The 16,630-nt window shown below is 41.2% G+C and overlaps 1 protein-coding gene across 1 annotated transcript in view; it reads left to right on the top strand.

The window, feature by feature from the left end:
- The window catches only part of LOC124777413 (glutathione S-transferase 1-1), a 67,727-nt gene that overhangs the window by 25,066 nt on the left and 26,031 nt on the right, over nt 1–16,630 (top strand). Inside the window, 2 exon segments of the mRNA XM_047252810.1 lie at nt 640–703; nt 705–812. Coding sequence (XP_047108766.1) covers nt 668–703; nt 705–812 — 144 coding nt within the window. The 5' untranslated portion in view covers nt 640–667.

The following is a 16,630-nucleotide window of genomic DNA, read 5'->3' as shown; positions in this document are numbered from 1 at the left end:
TGCGCTGGTGTATTTTACATACGACCACAATCTCATGGGATTTTCTGCCAGATTTCGAGACAGAGTTTCATTGTGGGAACTACTAAAAGCATTTCGTATTGAAGCTAGCGCGAAATTTCGTGTTTCTGTAAAACTGCGTCGGTCTTGGGGCCTTGCATTCTTCTAAATTTGGCATGTTTTTTCGTTATTTTCTGCAACACTGTTCTGACCATTTTTGCGTAAAATAGGGGATCAGGACCATCTCTTATTAATTTGGTAAATGTCTCTCCATTGTCGTCGAAACTATTTCTTTGAATTTAAATCTTATGTGGTCTACTCTTGCATAATCAGACTGTAAGGACTGGAGACTCTCTCTTAGGAGGGTGTCAAGAGAATCTTTATTTGTTTCTTTAAATAGACCTATTTTTCGTATGTTTTTACTGGTTTTGGATGTTAATATCATACAACAACTCTGTGTCACTAATCCCTGCATTCATTTTGACGCTCCTTCAACACAAAATCCGTGATCGGGTACACTCCACGTTCGAGCAAATGATTCTTTCTGTAACTTAGTAATTAATTAGAGCACAGAATATTCACTGGGCGCTTTGGACGTGCTGTAAGTTTTTGACGTTTTCGTGACGCCAGTCCTGTTTGCAGGTGACGTGTCGTCCGTACTGTGTCCGAGATGGCTGGCCTGAAGCTGTACTCGGTCAGTGACAGTCCCCCCGTCGACGGCTGTCAAGATGGCGCTCGAGGCTCTAGCACTCGAGTACACCAACATAGAGGTGGACTTCGCAGCCGGAGAGCACCTCAGCGAAGAGTTTTCCAAGGTATGGCGCCACTACACCTTGCAGTCACGCCAAAAACCGATCTACGTGTACGAGGAGAGTCGAATGATACAACAGTGCACTGCGACATACGTTCCTGAACAATATTGAATTCCTTATCATTCTACTGAAGACTGAGTCTGACCATAACCACCTAAAAATACTTTTAGCAGTACTTGTAATAAAATAAAATAAGCTTTTGAAAATATTTGTGGTTGTTTGCGGTAACCCTCAACGATCTTGAACTAATGAAGGTGCTAATTACTAATAATTCTTGCCTATAGGATTAGAGGCGTGACACAGTGAAGTTTGGTAAGTCGTAAAGCAACTAAAATCGCGCAGGATTGGGTAACTCATAGCTTTAACAGGAACTTTGTGATAGAATTGATCCTTATTCATCCCACAGTTTGTTGTAGATGTATTGGATAATAGAGTATTCTCTATCAGTGGAAATGCACACTTCAAAACAGTTTTTCAAAGCTGTGGCAGAACAGATACAGTTAAACATAACCATAGCATGTCAGTTTGTAGGAACGTGCTTTGTTCTCACGTATAACAACTTCTCTGAATGCTGAACTGCCCGTTCGCAAGAATCATGTAGCCTTCTTAACACAGAACTTGTGATTAGTTCGTTCTTCTTCCTTTAGAAATTCAAATGATTGCTGATAACTGGATCCAAGTTGATACTGTGAACCTTGCCTTCCAGAAAGCCTTTAATACTGTCCTGCACTACTGAGCACTGTTTCTTGTCGAAACACAACTCAGCAAGTCTTCCCTAACTGGGAGACATGGGAAGGAGTAGGGTATTCATCGTGGAAGCATAATATGATCGTCGCCATTGTTCACAGGATGCTCACATCATCAGAAAGTTGTTTAGAAATGTAGGAAATGCTGCAGGTAATCCTTACGGGGAGAAAGGACTGTCGTAGCTGATGCTCGTCAGTTGAAATGGCCACAGGTATCCATCTAGAGCTGTTTCAGTTGGAACAACGACGTAACTCTTATTATGGATGTGAATAAGATGACAAACAGATGCATACATGCAACTCATCCACCATTTCTTGGTCGTTTTGGCAGTTTAGAAACTCTGTAAAGTTCTGTTAATGGAAGAAATAGGAAAACTTGCAAAACGAACCGCTGGTTTGTCATGTGTTTGGTCAGAAATTGTGAAACTGTACGAAAAAGAAGCAACTTATCCTCGAAAAAGATTAGTATTGAAATTGTAGAGAACGCTAATGCACTGGTATTTTATCCTGTTTCGAAACGTACTTGCTGTACTATCTAGTTTATTACGACAACTACCCTGTACTTGGATAACGGAACAGTATATTGGCGACTGCCAGACGTATCTTTGTCCTTCGCTACATATCGTACACAAATACTGGATTCACATACTGTCAAATGTAAGCATAGAACGCACACACATTAGTCATATGCTCTGTCTCAATCATACTTCATAGTAACATATTCAAACAAGGTAGCACGTTTTTAAAGTCCAGACATATCAAGATTGTACTGATGTGAATAACTCTCTGTAATGCATGTGTAGGCAGAATAAGCAAACAAGTATTTGACAAATTATGTCAGATAAGTAAGTAGACTGTACAGAGTCCTCCGTTGTGAAATCAATTGTGATGCTTGCTTTTATGATTAATGACCTGTGATAACAGACGACTCCAAGAAATGATTCTGTTAATCATTTAATATCCGACCCTCCAAAACTAGTTGACAAACGTAAATTATTTACTGTTCTGCTCGGGCTATCTGTATGAAGTAATACATGATATTACAATGCAGTTAAGTTTCAGTGGTTTGTCGAATGCTGTTACCAAACTGTCAATCAGATACTTCACTCGTCTCAAAAGCTGACTGTTTATATTATAGTCTATTAATTATGAGTTTTTCCTTTCTCTCTTTTTATTTTGCTTATATAACAATGAGTTTTCTTGAGAGTGATAACTATCTACCTTTTACTAGATTTATTTCTGATTGTACATTAGTGCTGGTAGCTGTAAATTTTATGCTTTTAAATAAATATTGTCATACGAGGACGTGAATATCTGTACCGCCTTTTGGGGATGACGTATCCTCACTGGTGCTGCAGTAAAATCTGTGACGTCCGCTACACCAGGACAAAATGAACATCTTGGCAATAACGTACTTGCTAAGGTTAATATCACGTTAAATCTTAGGGTTTTGAAGTTCTGCAGTGAGAGTCCACCGGCCGATAGTTCGCGACATGCTGAAAGCCTCAGCAGTTCCAACTAGTACTAGAACAGCTGTTTGGTGCTCAGTTAGGGCAATATACAGTTAACACAGCCAGCGCCCGTTGAAAGTTTATTTTATTACCGTGTTCACAGTTTAGTCCATACACGCAACACGTAAAGTGCAGGAATGGCCGGTACAGTTAGTCAGCTTCTGTCTGCTTAAACTTCACTGTGCTGTGCACACAACGTATTACGCCTAAAATCTTATTCTGTCCTTAATGCAGCCCTGAAAAACAAATCACAGTTAGGTATACCTCAGCATCTAATTAACACAGTTCACACTTCTCATCAGCGATTTTCACTTGTTAAACTTTCAGTTCCCCCACAGCTTAAGTCCACGAGGACAGTCTTTCAATAATGTTCCGGTTTAATACAGTAGTCACCTCCATTTGCATAATAATTCTCCGTAAGAAATTAGTATTCCACAGCTCCTTCGACGGCTTCACCTACCGAAGTACGACCAAAGGGTCTCTGTGGAACCAGTAATTGATGTCCACTCTCAAATCCGTTATCAAAATCAAATCCAAACGTCCACACAGCGTGTCTGCATAAACACGTATCCTCCTCCCTATAAGGCAACTCACTTCCTCTTGTTTCAATAACAAACTCTCCTGAATCTTGACAGCATTTTACTCACATAAAATATCTCTTGAAATGAGCCATCGAATAATCTTACATACAGAATAATATTTTTGAATCATTTTATAATTACAACCCAGACAGTTTTTTCCCGTTCCAAGTATGGAGCTCGGGAAGGATGAAAGGATGACTGTTTGTATGCGTCTGTTTGTCCTGCTATCAGTCTAGTCTTGTCCTTACGAACCCTACGGGGGCGATATGTAGGGGGATCTAATATATTCCTAGAGTAGTATTGAAAGCCTATTCCTGAAACTTTGAAAGTAGCCTTCCTTGGGGTAGTTTACGTCTACCTTTAAGTGTCTGCCAGTTCAGTCCTTTCAACATCTCCATGACACTCTCCATCACTTCAAATAAACCTGCGACCATTCGTGCCGCCCTTCTCTGTGCGCGTTCGGTATCTCTTGATAGTCCTATATGGCGCGGGACCCACTCGTTTGATCGTCATACTTACATGGATCGTACGAGTGCTTTGTAAGCAATCCCCTTTGTAGACTGATTGCATTTCCCGGGTATTCTACAAACCGAATTTGCTACCTGTTTTATCAACAACTGATTCTATATGATAGTTCCATTTCATGTCCCCGCAAAGTATTAGACCCAGTATTCGTATGATTTTCACCGAGTCTACTGTGACTCGTTGATACTGTAGCAATAGGATACTGCGGGCTTTGGTTTTGTGAAGTGCACAGTTTTACATTTCTGAACATTTAAAGCAAGTTGACAATCACTGCACCACTTTGAAATTTTATCAATGTCTTACTGAATATTTGTACAGCTTCGTTCAGGATGTACTTCCTTCTGACTTACTGTATCATCTGTGAAAATTCTGAGGTTACAGTTAATATTGTATAGAAAGTCATTAATATACAACACGAACAGTAAGGGACCGAATATACTTACCTATGGTACACCTGTTCTGTCACTTACTCGCCTTCCATGATAACATGCTGCGTCCTCCCCACTGGGAAATGTTCAGTCCACTCACAAATTTCGCTTGATACCACATACGACTGTAGGTTAGATAATAACCTTACATTTGGTACTGATTCCAATGCGTTTCAGCAGTCAAGTAATATTACATCTTCTTGACTGCATCGACAATTAGCATCCAGTATGTCACGTTAGAAAATTACGGCTTTGGGTTTCAAGTGAGCAACGTTTTCGGAATTCATGGTAGACTGGTGCGACCAGTGCTTTCTTCCAACCACTGGGAAGAGTTCTTTTTTTTGGTAGGAGGGGGGTGGGGGAGCTATGGTATATTTTAGTTAAATGAGGAGCTAAATCGTTCTCAGATTCGATATTTCTGAGTTTGTTTTGCTACTCTCAATATCTGTTCCTGTCTCGTCCGTGATGATGATGATATTTGGTTTGTAGGGCGCTCAACTGCCTGGGTATCAGCGCCCATGTCTCGTCCGTGAGTGACTGGGCACTAACTTCAATGCCACTAAGAGCCTTTACATACGGTCAGAATTTCTTTGGATGTTGTGAAAGATCTTTTGACAGTATTCTACTACGGTAGTCACTGAAGGCATCTTAGAAGCACCTCTCTACCTATATTCCTACGCTTTGTTTTACATCTATTTTGCAGTAGTCTCCGTTTCCTTATAAGTTTATTTACAGTGACTGTATACAAGGGGAGGGGGGGAGGGTCTTTCCCATTATGAACTGTTCTACTGGGAACTTTTTTTTTTTTTTTTTTTTTTTTTTTTCAGTTTGAGACGCAGTTCCCCTGCATGCTCCCTATCCTGAGGTAAAAGTTTCGTGTTTGTCATTGAGATATGACACTAATGCTTCATTGTCTAGTTCGCTGAATGTGTTTCTACTTGTTTTAGTTTCCCTTCCTACATCGTTATTCGTTGTCGGTAGAACTGCCACAAGAGCGGAATCCTCAAGAGGGTAGGTCTTTCTGTCACCATTAGGTCTAATACATTTCTGTGATCAGTGGGGTTTCGATCTACCTCTTCTAGGCAGTTTTCGGTGAAGGCATTTAGTAATTTTACAGGCTGTCTTGTCACTCCCACCACTAAAAAAACTATAATTATCCAACCGGATTTTTGGATGTACCAGTCATACCAGTACTTTATTTTTCCGGAATCGGGTATAACTTGGTATTGTTTCGTTAAGTTCTTTACATGAAATATTTAACAATGTTGTAGTCACCGCTTAGCACATATGTAACATTGGTGTATTGATATCCTGAAGTGTGACATAACGGAATAAGAGAAATCTCTAGGTAACACACATGGATGGTGTTGGCCTACCTGTATTACGTATTCCTAGCGTTTGCCGCTGTAATTCGCATACATCTTACCAGTGACAATGCTAAACGAGGCCGATACATAGCTCTTCTACACAACATTGCTGCATACGTCCTTATTCATACTACTGTTATCATTCGATTAGGAAATGTTTCTAGGCTGGCTTTCTACATTCAGAAGAAAGTTCGTATTTTCTGGATTAAGATGTAATGGGCCACGACATTTCTATCACTACTTATATACACAACAAACTACTCCCCCGTTCCTAGTGAAGTAGTTACGATATTAGAAAAAGAATAGATTGTTCGCCGCAACCACCCGCATTTAACTTTGTTAATTTTTTACACATGCGCTTAGAGGCTTAAATCGCTTACCGTCAGGCACATGCCGCGTACAAAGAAGAACAGACTTGTGCCATGTCATAAATGTCATGAAAACTTCGTACAGATAAACATCAACGCCAATATTATATATATCAAATATTTTACAAGATTCACGGTATTGAATATCGAAGAGCGTCGTACAAAATTACTACATGATTTTTTTTGTCAATGTGAACATTCTATTGTTATTAGGCTCTTATCTTATACAGTCATAGTAGATATGTTCTACAAATATTTGTTTTCACACAGAACAGTTATGAAATGTAGTTTCCATATGGTTAAATATGTCATCCACATATGATACATTTCTGAATTTTATTAGGATTCTAAGCGTATTTAATCTATAGGATTCTCCTGGTTAAAATTCTTGCCTTCCTGTCCTACTGTGTTACATTCTGAAATTGTGACTGACCATTCTCAGTAGCCATTTTCCACTTCAAGGTTTTAATTTAAACCGACATAGATGATCTCAGTATTGTTCATATAGCATTACTTCTCTGAACAATTTCAGCAGAGACATATTTGGAAACATTTTCACCTCCACTTACCATTTTAAATTTTGGAACTTACTCCTGTACTCAACCCACACCATTTTTCAATTATTCCTGTAGTCAAGAAGAAACAAAGGAACATGTGCTGAATATATACCATGAATTTACATTCATCTGAATTTTGGAAGAACATCTTTGCCTCCTGAAAAATGTCACGAATGGCATTATTACATCTGTATGAAGGATAGTAATACAGTATACGGTATCTCTAGTGAGTGATCGTTCGACATGAAAATTAGTTTACTTTGCTTATTTTCATTCGCTTATGTCGTATGGTATTATATTTTGACGTTCGGGCAGTAGGGGTTGTAAGTTTACGAACCTCTTGTCGACCCCTCTTCACGAGTCCGGGTATTTCGACATTGGCCTTTAAATATATACATTTCTTACTGTCATTTCTTGTTAACAATATTAGCTTATTCCCAAGAATACTCGGCAGCGATCAAACCTGCATTTGGATCGGACTTCCTTAACTCTTGTGCAGAAAGGTGTGCAGTATACTGCTGCATCCATTTTCAACAAGCTACCGCTCGAATTCAAAAATCTTTGCAGTAATCCAACCGCTTTCAAATCTAAACTAAAGAGTTTCCACATGGATCACTCCTTCTGTCGAGGAGTTCCTTTAAAAATTAAGCTGATTCTTATTGTATTATTGATTGCGCTTACTTAAACTTATGGACTGACTTTTTTCGGGTTCTTAAACATTTAGTTTTTATCTGTTATTACTATTATGTTGTAATTTCATGTACTGACACGTTTCATGACCGTGGAGATTTGCTTCTCAACTTTTTTCTAAGAAACTTGACGTGTAAATAAATAAATAAATAAGCATACGTCGGATGCACAATAATTCCTTGTCTGATAGCAATGAAATAAGACCTGCTAAAAGTGCTCTAAATACAAGCGATCTAAGGATAAACTCATAAATCTGAACGGAAATTAACTTAGTTAAATACAGAATCAGTTCTTATAAAATTCACTATTAGGTCATTACCTTTCTCAACATGGAACAATGTGATCTTTGATTAGTAAAAAATATGATTATATCCTGTGTAAGAAAAGCATATATAAGATTCCGTGATATGTTCTACAAGTAAAATCAAAAATCCAGCGTCTCAATGGTATATGCGCCTTCTCTTAGATATTGCTCTTCTTGCTCTCTGCTCTGAGTTTCGGCGTTTGTCGCTTCGCTTAAGAGAGAATATATCAGCCCCGGGTGATGGACTTTACAACTCAGATGGGCTTAATGCCTGGCTAATACACACATCGCACGCTAAGCAACTTACAGGAGTGACTTTGCCTACGATTTCGGCGTTAGGCAACTGGGTGGTCGGTGCTGCCAAGCAGTGTCGTTTGCTTACAGGGTAAACCGATGTCCGCTGCCGAGCCTCAGCTGTGAAAAATAGCGCCAGATAGTCTACTGTCTCGTTTCGGTCGTTTTTACACTTGATAAACTATGAAGGTGACCGATATGAAGGCTACTGACCGTAGGTTGAGTGATAATGGCGCGTTCAAGTAGAAAGACGTCAGAGGACTTGACACCCTATACAAAGTGGGTCAGGAATTTCCGGCGCTTGCGACCTACCATGCATGAAGGTGACTAAGTAACACTACCAGGCAAAGTGTCTTTTGCACATGGCAGCTACCACACAAAAACAGTCGACTGCTGCGATTTAGAAGAATTTTTTTTATTTCTGCGGAGAGCGGCTGTATCCATGTGTGAAGTTAGTAATCTAATAACTGTTTTGGTTTTTAATTCCGCGTCATATTTTGCCCTACGGAGTTTCTCAGTATATTATAAGGAAAGATTACTGCTAAAAGAGTTAAATGTTTCTTATCTTACAGTCTCACGTCAGCACCTTATGATTAAATGATGATTATTATTCCTTTATTTGCCATGATCAATATAATGTTTTGAAATTAATTTACCAAACAACATATAATTTTGCATGGTTGAATGTGCTCGCTGGACATTTTACGTTTGGTACACTTTGTCATACTTTGCTCGCATGTGAAATGTACGTAAGACTAAGTAAAACTTGGGTGGTAGCCCATTAATCCCTCCTTTCCAGTGAATAAGCTTATTTATTCACTGGCGGAATCACTGTCGAAATCGCTGTACTCCAAGAATCTTCAATTCAAATGCTGTATAAACAAAATTTGCATGACATTTATAGTTAACTTTCATTTTCAAAGAGTCTTTTTGATCCAGACTAAGTGAGTTATTTACAGTCTGCAGTGTGAGATTTAGTCAACAGAAACAGTGTTAAATAACCAGAAATCTGAAGTTTTTTGTTTCTTCTTTTAATAGAGTTCACACGTTATTGTAACAGGAAGTTTTTTGTATGCAATACAGAAACGTCTGTGAAACAGTAGAGTGAACATTCGTCATGCCTGAAGGACAACCGCGACCAATGATTGAGTCCGCATCATCATGTTATGGACAGAGGGCTTGTCAACCAGGAAAACTACTCGACGTGTCCACAGGCGTTAAAATGATGTGGTGCCAATATGGAATCGACTCCAGCTGACAGGTAATGTTGAGGACTCACATCGCACAGGCTGTTCATGTCCGACAGGTCCACAGGACGGTCGATATCTATTACTTTCGAGTCAAAGCATCCGTGGGCCGAGTACCCGGGACTGAATTCGGCTTTCGAAGAAGCAAAATGACGGCATGTATCACATCAGACTGTCAGGAGACGATTGCGTGATATGAACATGGCGACCACTAGGTCACACATCACAATTCCATGGGCTTCGGGACAGATGGGCAAGAAATCAGTGCAGTATGGACGCTTCAGGATTGGCGTCAGGTGTTGGTTGCGGACGAATCTAGGATTTCTTTGTATCCTGATTATCGCGGACAACGAGTTTGGAGACAACCTGTTAATATAGACTACGGAGGCCAAAAACACGAATAAAAAACCAATAATATCCAACGCCCTCAACACTGTGTCCCACATGCGCAACACGATAGTGGTGGAGTGAATTTCAGCGATGGTTTTGCATGGGACCACCGTGCAATTCTCATAGTTGTTGAGAGTGGGTCCCACTGCTTTATGCTACACGGACGAGATTCTGCAGCCAGTACTGGAACAGTATTGCCAACACATTGGTGGCAATTTCATCTTGTTGAATGAAAACCTGCGTGCTATCGTGCTGTTCTGGTGATTTCGTTCTTTCAGCATGCTAACTAAGATCACCAAAATGGAGTTGCCTGCCGGTGTGTGTGAATTCCGAAGGGACCGAACTGCGGTGATCATCGGTCCCTAGACTTACACACTACTTAAACTAGCTTATGCTAAGGACAGCACACACACACCCTTGCTCGAGGGAGTACTCGACCCTCCGCCGGGAGGGGCCGGGCAATTCGTGACATGGCGCGTCTAACCGCGCGACCACTCCGCGCGGCTAGCCTGCCTGTTTCTGGAACATGAACCCAATGGAAAATGTGTGGGGTAGACTGAGGCGAGTTGTTTTTGGACGCTGATAACTACCATGTATACTGCGTGACTTACGCACAATCGTCACTGAAGGTTGGGACAGTTCGGAATAGGGCTGACCTGATGTTCCCATCGGTCGTTCGCCTAGACAAACTGAAGCCTGTATCCGCGCAAGGAAACTTTACACCACGTATTGATGTTGCTCGGGAGTGTTGTGAAACTTCCCCATTGGAAACAGACGATTTTGCAGTTCCACATATTTTTGTCGTATGGATACATTGTAAGTGGCTATACATGCAGGCCTCACAGCCATATTCTTATTATTTGTGCCATGAATTTAGAATTAAAGGAATGATGTAAAACCTTTGTTGATGGGTGTATATTAATGAAATCTTCTAGGTTACTACCCTAGTAGTTGCGCCATGCTGTCGCAAGGTTTCGACCTTGAGGGTAAGTGTCGATTTCATCTACAGACTCCTTTGTCGATGATCCAACGGGTGGGCTAGTAGCTTGCCTTTGGGAAAGACGTCACTGCCTGTGGTGGACAGCTCCTCCGGTTGGTTACGTGGGACGAGATTGGAGGGGGAGGGGGGGGGGGGTGTTCCAGGCGTCAAGTCTCGGTACAGCCTACCTATTTCGCTCGCTGTCGCCATCCCTTTCACATCGGAACTTTCCTAAGCGGAGACGAATTAGGTACTGTTGTACAACATGAGCGGCATGTATGTAAAGCCACTGATAGCGACATCGACATAAGGCAGATTATTATGGCCCGGCGCTTAGGAAAGAGAGTCTTGGGAACAGTGAAAGTAATCGCCTGTAGTGAAAGACCGTGGAAAAGCGTCTTATCACAAAAAGTGTAGGACGCAGACTTACCGTCTCTGTAGAGCAGGATGGGCGACTATCTGTGGCAGATCTGAAAATATGGAACATTTTTGGTGTAGGAATAAGGGTTTTCGGAGCAGAACACTGATCACACATTTTTAATCACGGGGACCGCAGCAGAGGATCCCTGCGTGTCCCACGTTGACTCAACAACATCGTCAATTAAAATTTCAGTAGACGCGGGATCATCGAGATTGTACCGTTGATCAATGGAAGCGTGTCGCAGGTCGGATGAATCTCGATTCTTGTTTCAGCAGGTCGATGGTCTTGTCTGGATACATCATAATCCAGGAAACCAGCTGTTCGGAACATGCACAGCACCGCGGAAGCAGGACGGTGGGGATAGTATTATGCCACGGGGTACATTGACCTTGGCTTCCATGGAACATATAGCGTAATCGGATTTACCTTGACAGCTGCGAAGAACACAACTGCGCACCACCTGCATTCCTTCATGCTTGACGGCGCTGGCCTCTTCCAGATGGACAATTACTCGCGTCTCAGAGGCAGGACAGTGCTCGATCCCTTCTCTGCTCCCTGAGAGCTTCGAGCACATGTCGTTTTTTGGTCGGTACGTCAGTTTAGTGACTGATTTTAGACCCACACGAAGGAATGCGCACGGAAGACCTCCGTAAGCAGTCTCCACCACTTTCTAAAGTTTTTGTAGTTCTTTTACATGAGGTCGTGTATTGGGCAACACTGAGAGACAAACAAAACGACGTGGCACCAAGGAATTATTCCAATGGGACGGAAATCGATAGATGTGAGATATACAGGGTGTTACAAAAAGGTACGGCCAAACTTTCAGGAAACATTCCTCACACACAAAGAAAATATGTTATGTGGACATGTGTCCGAAAACGCTTACTTTCCATGTTAGAGCTCATTTTATTACTTCTCTTCAAATTACATTAATCATGGAATGGAAACACGCAGCAACAGAACGTACCAGCGTACTTTGTTACAGGAAATGTTCAAAATGTCCTCCGTTAGCGAGGATACATGCATCCACCCTCCGTCGCATGGAATCCCTGATGCGCTGAAGCAGCCCTGGAGAATGGCGTATTGTATCACAGCCGTCCACAATACGAGCACGAAGAGTCTCTACATTTGGTACCGGGGTTGCGTAGACAAGAGCTTTCAAATGCCCCCGTAAATGAAAGTCAAGAGGGTTGAGGTCAGGAGAGCGTGGAGGCCATGGAATTGGTCCACCTCTGCCAATCCATCGGTCACCGAATCTGTTGTTGAGAAGCGTACGAACACTTCGACTGAAATGTGCAGGAGCTCCATCGTGCATGAACCACATGTTGTGTCGTACTTGTAAAGGCACATGTTCTAGCAGCACAGTTAGAGTATCCTGTATGAAAGCATGATAACGTGCTCCATTGAGCGTAGGTGGAAGAACATGGGGCCCAATCAAGACATCACCAACAATGCCTGCCCAAACGCTCACAGAAAATCTGTGTTGATGACGTGATTGCACAATTTCGTACGGATTCTCGTCAGCCCACACATGTTGATTGTGAAAATTTACAATTTGATCACGCTGGAATGAAGCCTCATCCGTATAGAGAACATTTTCACTGAAATGAGGATTGACACATTGTTGGATGAACCATTCGCAGAAGTGTACCCGTGGAGGCCAATCAGCTGCTGATAGTGCCTGCACACGCTGTACATGGTAGGGAAACAATTGGTTCTCCCGTAGCACTCTCAACGTTACCTTGTACAGCAGCAACTTCTCTGACGCTGACATTAGGGTTATCGTCAACTGCACGAAGAATTGCCTCGTCCATTGCAGGTGTCCTCGTCGTTCTAGGTCTTCCCCATAGGCTGGAATGTTCCGCGCTCCCTAAGACGCCGATCAATTGCTTCGAACGTCTTCCTGTCGGGACACCTCTGTTCTGGAAATCTGTCTCGATACAAACGTACCGCGCCACGGCTATTGCCCCGTGCTAATCCATACATCAAACGGGCATCTGCCAACTCCGCATTTGTAAACATTGCACTGACTGCAAAACCACGTTCGTGATGAACACTAACCTGTTGATGCTACGTACAGATGTGCTTGATGCTAGTACTGTAGAGCAATGAGTCGCATGTCAACACAAGCACCGAAGTCAACATTACCTTCCTTCAATTGGGCCAACTGGCGGTGAATCAAGGAAGTACAGTACATACTGGCGAAACTTAAATAAGCTCTAACATGGAAATTAAGCGTTTTCGGACACATGTCCACATAACATCTTTTCTTTATTTGTGTGTGAGGAATGTTTCCTGAAAGTTTGGCCGTACTTTTTTGTAACACCCTGTATGTACAGACAAACAACTGATTACAATTTCAGAAAACTTGGATGATTTATTCGAGGGAAAGAGTTTCACAAATTGAGCAAGTCAATAACGTGTTGGTACATCCCTAACCCTTATGTAAGCAGTTATTCTGATTGCTACCGGTTGACAGAGTTATTAGTTGTCCTCTTGATGGATAGTGTGCCAAATTCTGTCCAACTGGCACGTTAAATCGGCAAAATCCCTTGCCGGTTGGAGGGCTGTGTCCATGATGATCCAAATTTTGTCAACGGTGGACAGATTCGGCGAGTTTTCTGGCCAAGGTAGGCTCTAGCAAGCACGAAGACAAGCAGTAGAAACACTTGTCGTGTGCGGGTGGGCGTTATCTAGCTGAGATATTAGTCGGAGATTGCTTGCCATAAAGGACAACAAAACGGGACGTAGAATAGCGTAACGGGCCGCTGTGATGTAAGGGTGCTGTGGATGACAACCAAAGGCGTCCTGCTATGAAATTAAATGGCACCCCACACCCATCACTCTTGATCGTCGGGCCTTATAGCGGGTGACAGTCGGGTTGGGATCCCACAACTCCATGGGGCGTCTTCTGCCTGAAATCTGGTTGACTGTCTTCAATGATGACTCTCGCTTCGGAGCGAGCCCCGATGGCCACCGATGATGGGTCTGGAGACACCCCAGACGGAGGTGGGATACCAACCAGACAGTCACGCGCCATGTGACCTGACAAACATGAGTAATGGGTCTGGGGTGCATTTTCTTTTGGTAGTGGGACCCCGTTGGTTGTTACCCATTGCACCTTTACTGCACAGTGGTACGTCGATGATATTATACGCCCCGTTTTGTTTCCCTTCATGACAAGCCATCCCGGGCTAACATTTCAACAAGATAATTCCCGCCCGCACACGGATGGGTTTGTATTACTTATCTTCATGCTTGCCAAATCCTACCTTGGCCAGCAAGACCGCCGTATCCCTCCCAGTTCAGAATGTTTGGAGTATTACGGGCGGGGCCTCCAATCATCTCGGGATTTTGACGATATAACGCGCCAGTTGTACAGAATTTGGCATGATATCCTTCAGAAGGACATTCACAAACTCTAACAATCAATGGTAACACAAATAATTATTTGCTTAAGGACCAGAGGTGGACCAAGGCGTTATTGACTTTCTCTGTGTGTGAAGCTCTTTCTTTGAATAAATCATTCAATTTTTATGAAATTGTAATCATTTGTTTGTCTGTACATGTACATCAGATTTACCGATTTCCGTCCGATTGGGGGTTCCTTCGTGGTGAGTATTTCTTTTCTTAGGGAATATTTCCAGCTAAACACATTTAAGTACTGCATAAAATATTAAACCTGCAAGTAAAACTGTATTTACTTTTACAGCTAGTTATATAATATGTGAACTATTGAACCATACTTCGTCAGTCGTGCACCATATTGTATCTTGAATAGGAAGCGGGTCTTATACCATGAAATGTGTGATATTTCTAAATTGTCTGAGTTTCGTTAATTTCTTAACAAATTTACTCATGTTTAGATGGAAACTTGTGTTAGTATTCAATAGGTCCGGTTTTAAAATATATGTAACTGGTTTTTGATAATACTTCTGCTTAGTTGTATTTGATTCAATGGTTACTAGTCTTTCGTAGAACAATTAGCAGATATACGAATAAATACATTATTTAAAAGATTTCTTCGACGTTCAATGAGAAAAAAATTTATTATGTAAAAAGAATGTATGAAAATGGGGAAGAAATGGCTTTAAATATTTTTGCTATTTACTCTTTCAGTACGAACTTTGTTGTAGAACCCATTATTTACGTATGGTAATAAAAATTCATTGAGACAGAATTAAGCACATTTAAAATTACGTGAACCGTAGCAACCCTCTCCTGCTGATAAATTCAAACTAACTGATTAATAACATTTATGACTTTGAAAATTATTTAAATTAAATTGTTTACGTATTTCAGCCTTGGCACACATTTTCTAAATGCAGTGGGTTTTTAAATATTTACTGAATTCTTTCCCGGCGTTAGCTATGGAACACAAGACTGTCTCTGTTAGCATAAAATGGTTAAATATTACCACGCCGACCTGAACGTTTAATTATCATTGACAAAACACACTTCACTATACGTTTAAGTTATTTGCTTTAGAAATTGAAAGAACCAACAGATTAACAACTTCGACTTTAAGTATCCGCCTATGAATGCACAAATGTAAAACCAGTAATAAGTTCAGTCAGCCTCAGGATCGCTGTAAAAGAAAAATATTTCGTAATTCACTGCTAATTTTACCTGCTCCCGATTTACGGGTTTGGTTAATTTTATAGCGGAACAATTTTTGAAATGTGCCGCCGCTGCAAATCGTTCGGTCGCGGCACAGCCCAGCAACACCAACGATATCGCTAAAAGTGCTGAAAATTCTTTAAAGAAATATTATAGATGACATGGGCAAGCTAATTTACATTAGTAATACACAATTTTGATAAATTATAATGTATTTAGACCACAACAATAATTACAATTACACATCTTTATAATTTCTCCTCTAATGGCGGCTAAAGATAGTTACAGATAAAAGAAGTCTACTCATTCATATAATGCTACGTCACAGGTTCCTCTCTCTCTCAGCTCTCGAGGAAGACCACAAAGAATGCACATTATGTAGTGCTTTTTATAGTATTGCTGATAATGAATATCTCTTTGTAATTTTACAACATTATTTTCCTCTGTGGCTATATTTTACATTTTTTCATCGCAGATATTAACATATTTCGTTATTACATTATGAGTATAGAAATATTACAATCGTAAATACATCGAGAATACTACACTCCTGGAAATTGAAATAAGAACACCGTGAATTCATTGTCCCAGGAAGGGGAAACTTTATTGACACATTCCTGGGGTCAGATACATCACATGATCACACTGACAGAACCACAGGCACATAGACACAGGCAACAGAGCATGCACAATGTCGGCACTAGTACAGTGTATATCCACCTTTCGCAGCAATGCAGGCTGCTATTCTCCCATGGAGACGATCGTAGAGATGCTGGATGTAGTCCTGTGGAAC

The sequence above is a fragment of the Schistocerca piceifrons genome, chromosome 2, assembly GCF_021461385.2.
Source record: "Schistocerca piceifrons isolate TAMUIC-IGC-003096 chromosome 2, iqSchPice1.1, whole genome shotgun sequence".
Taxonomy (NCBI): domain Eukaryota; kingdom Metazoa; phylum Arthropoda; class Insecta; order Orthoptera; family Acrididae; genus Schistocerca; species Schistocerca piceifrons.
This window is presented reverse-complemented; position numbering and strand designations above follow the sequence as displayed.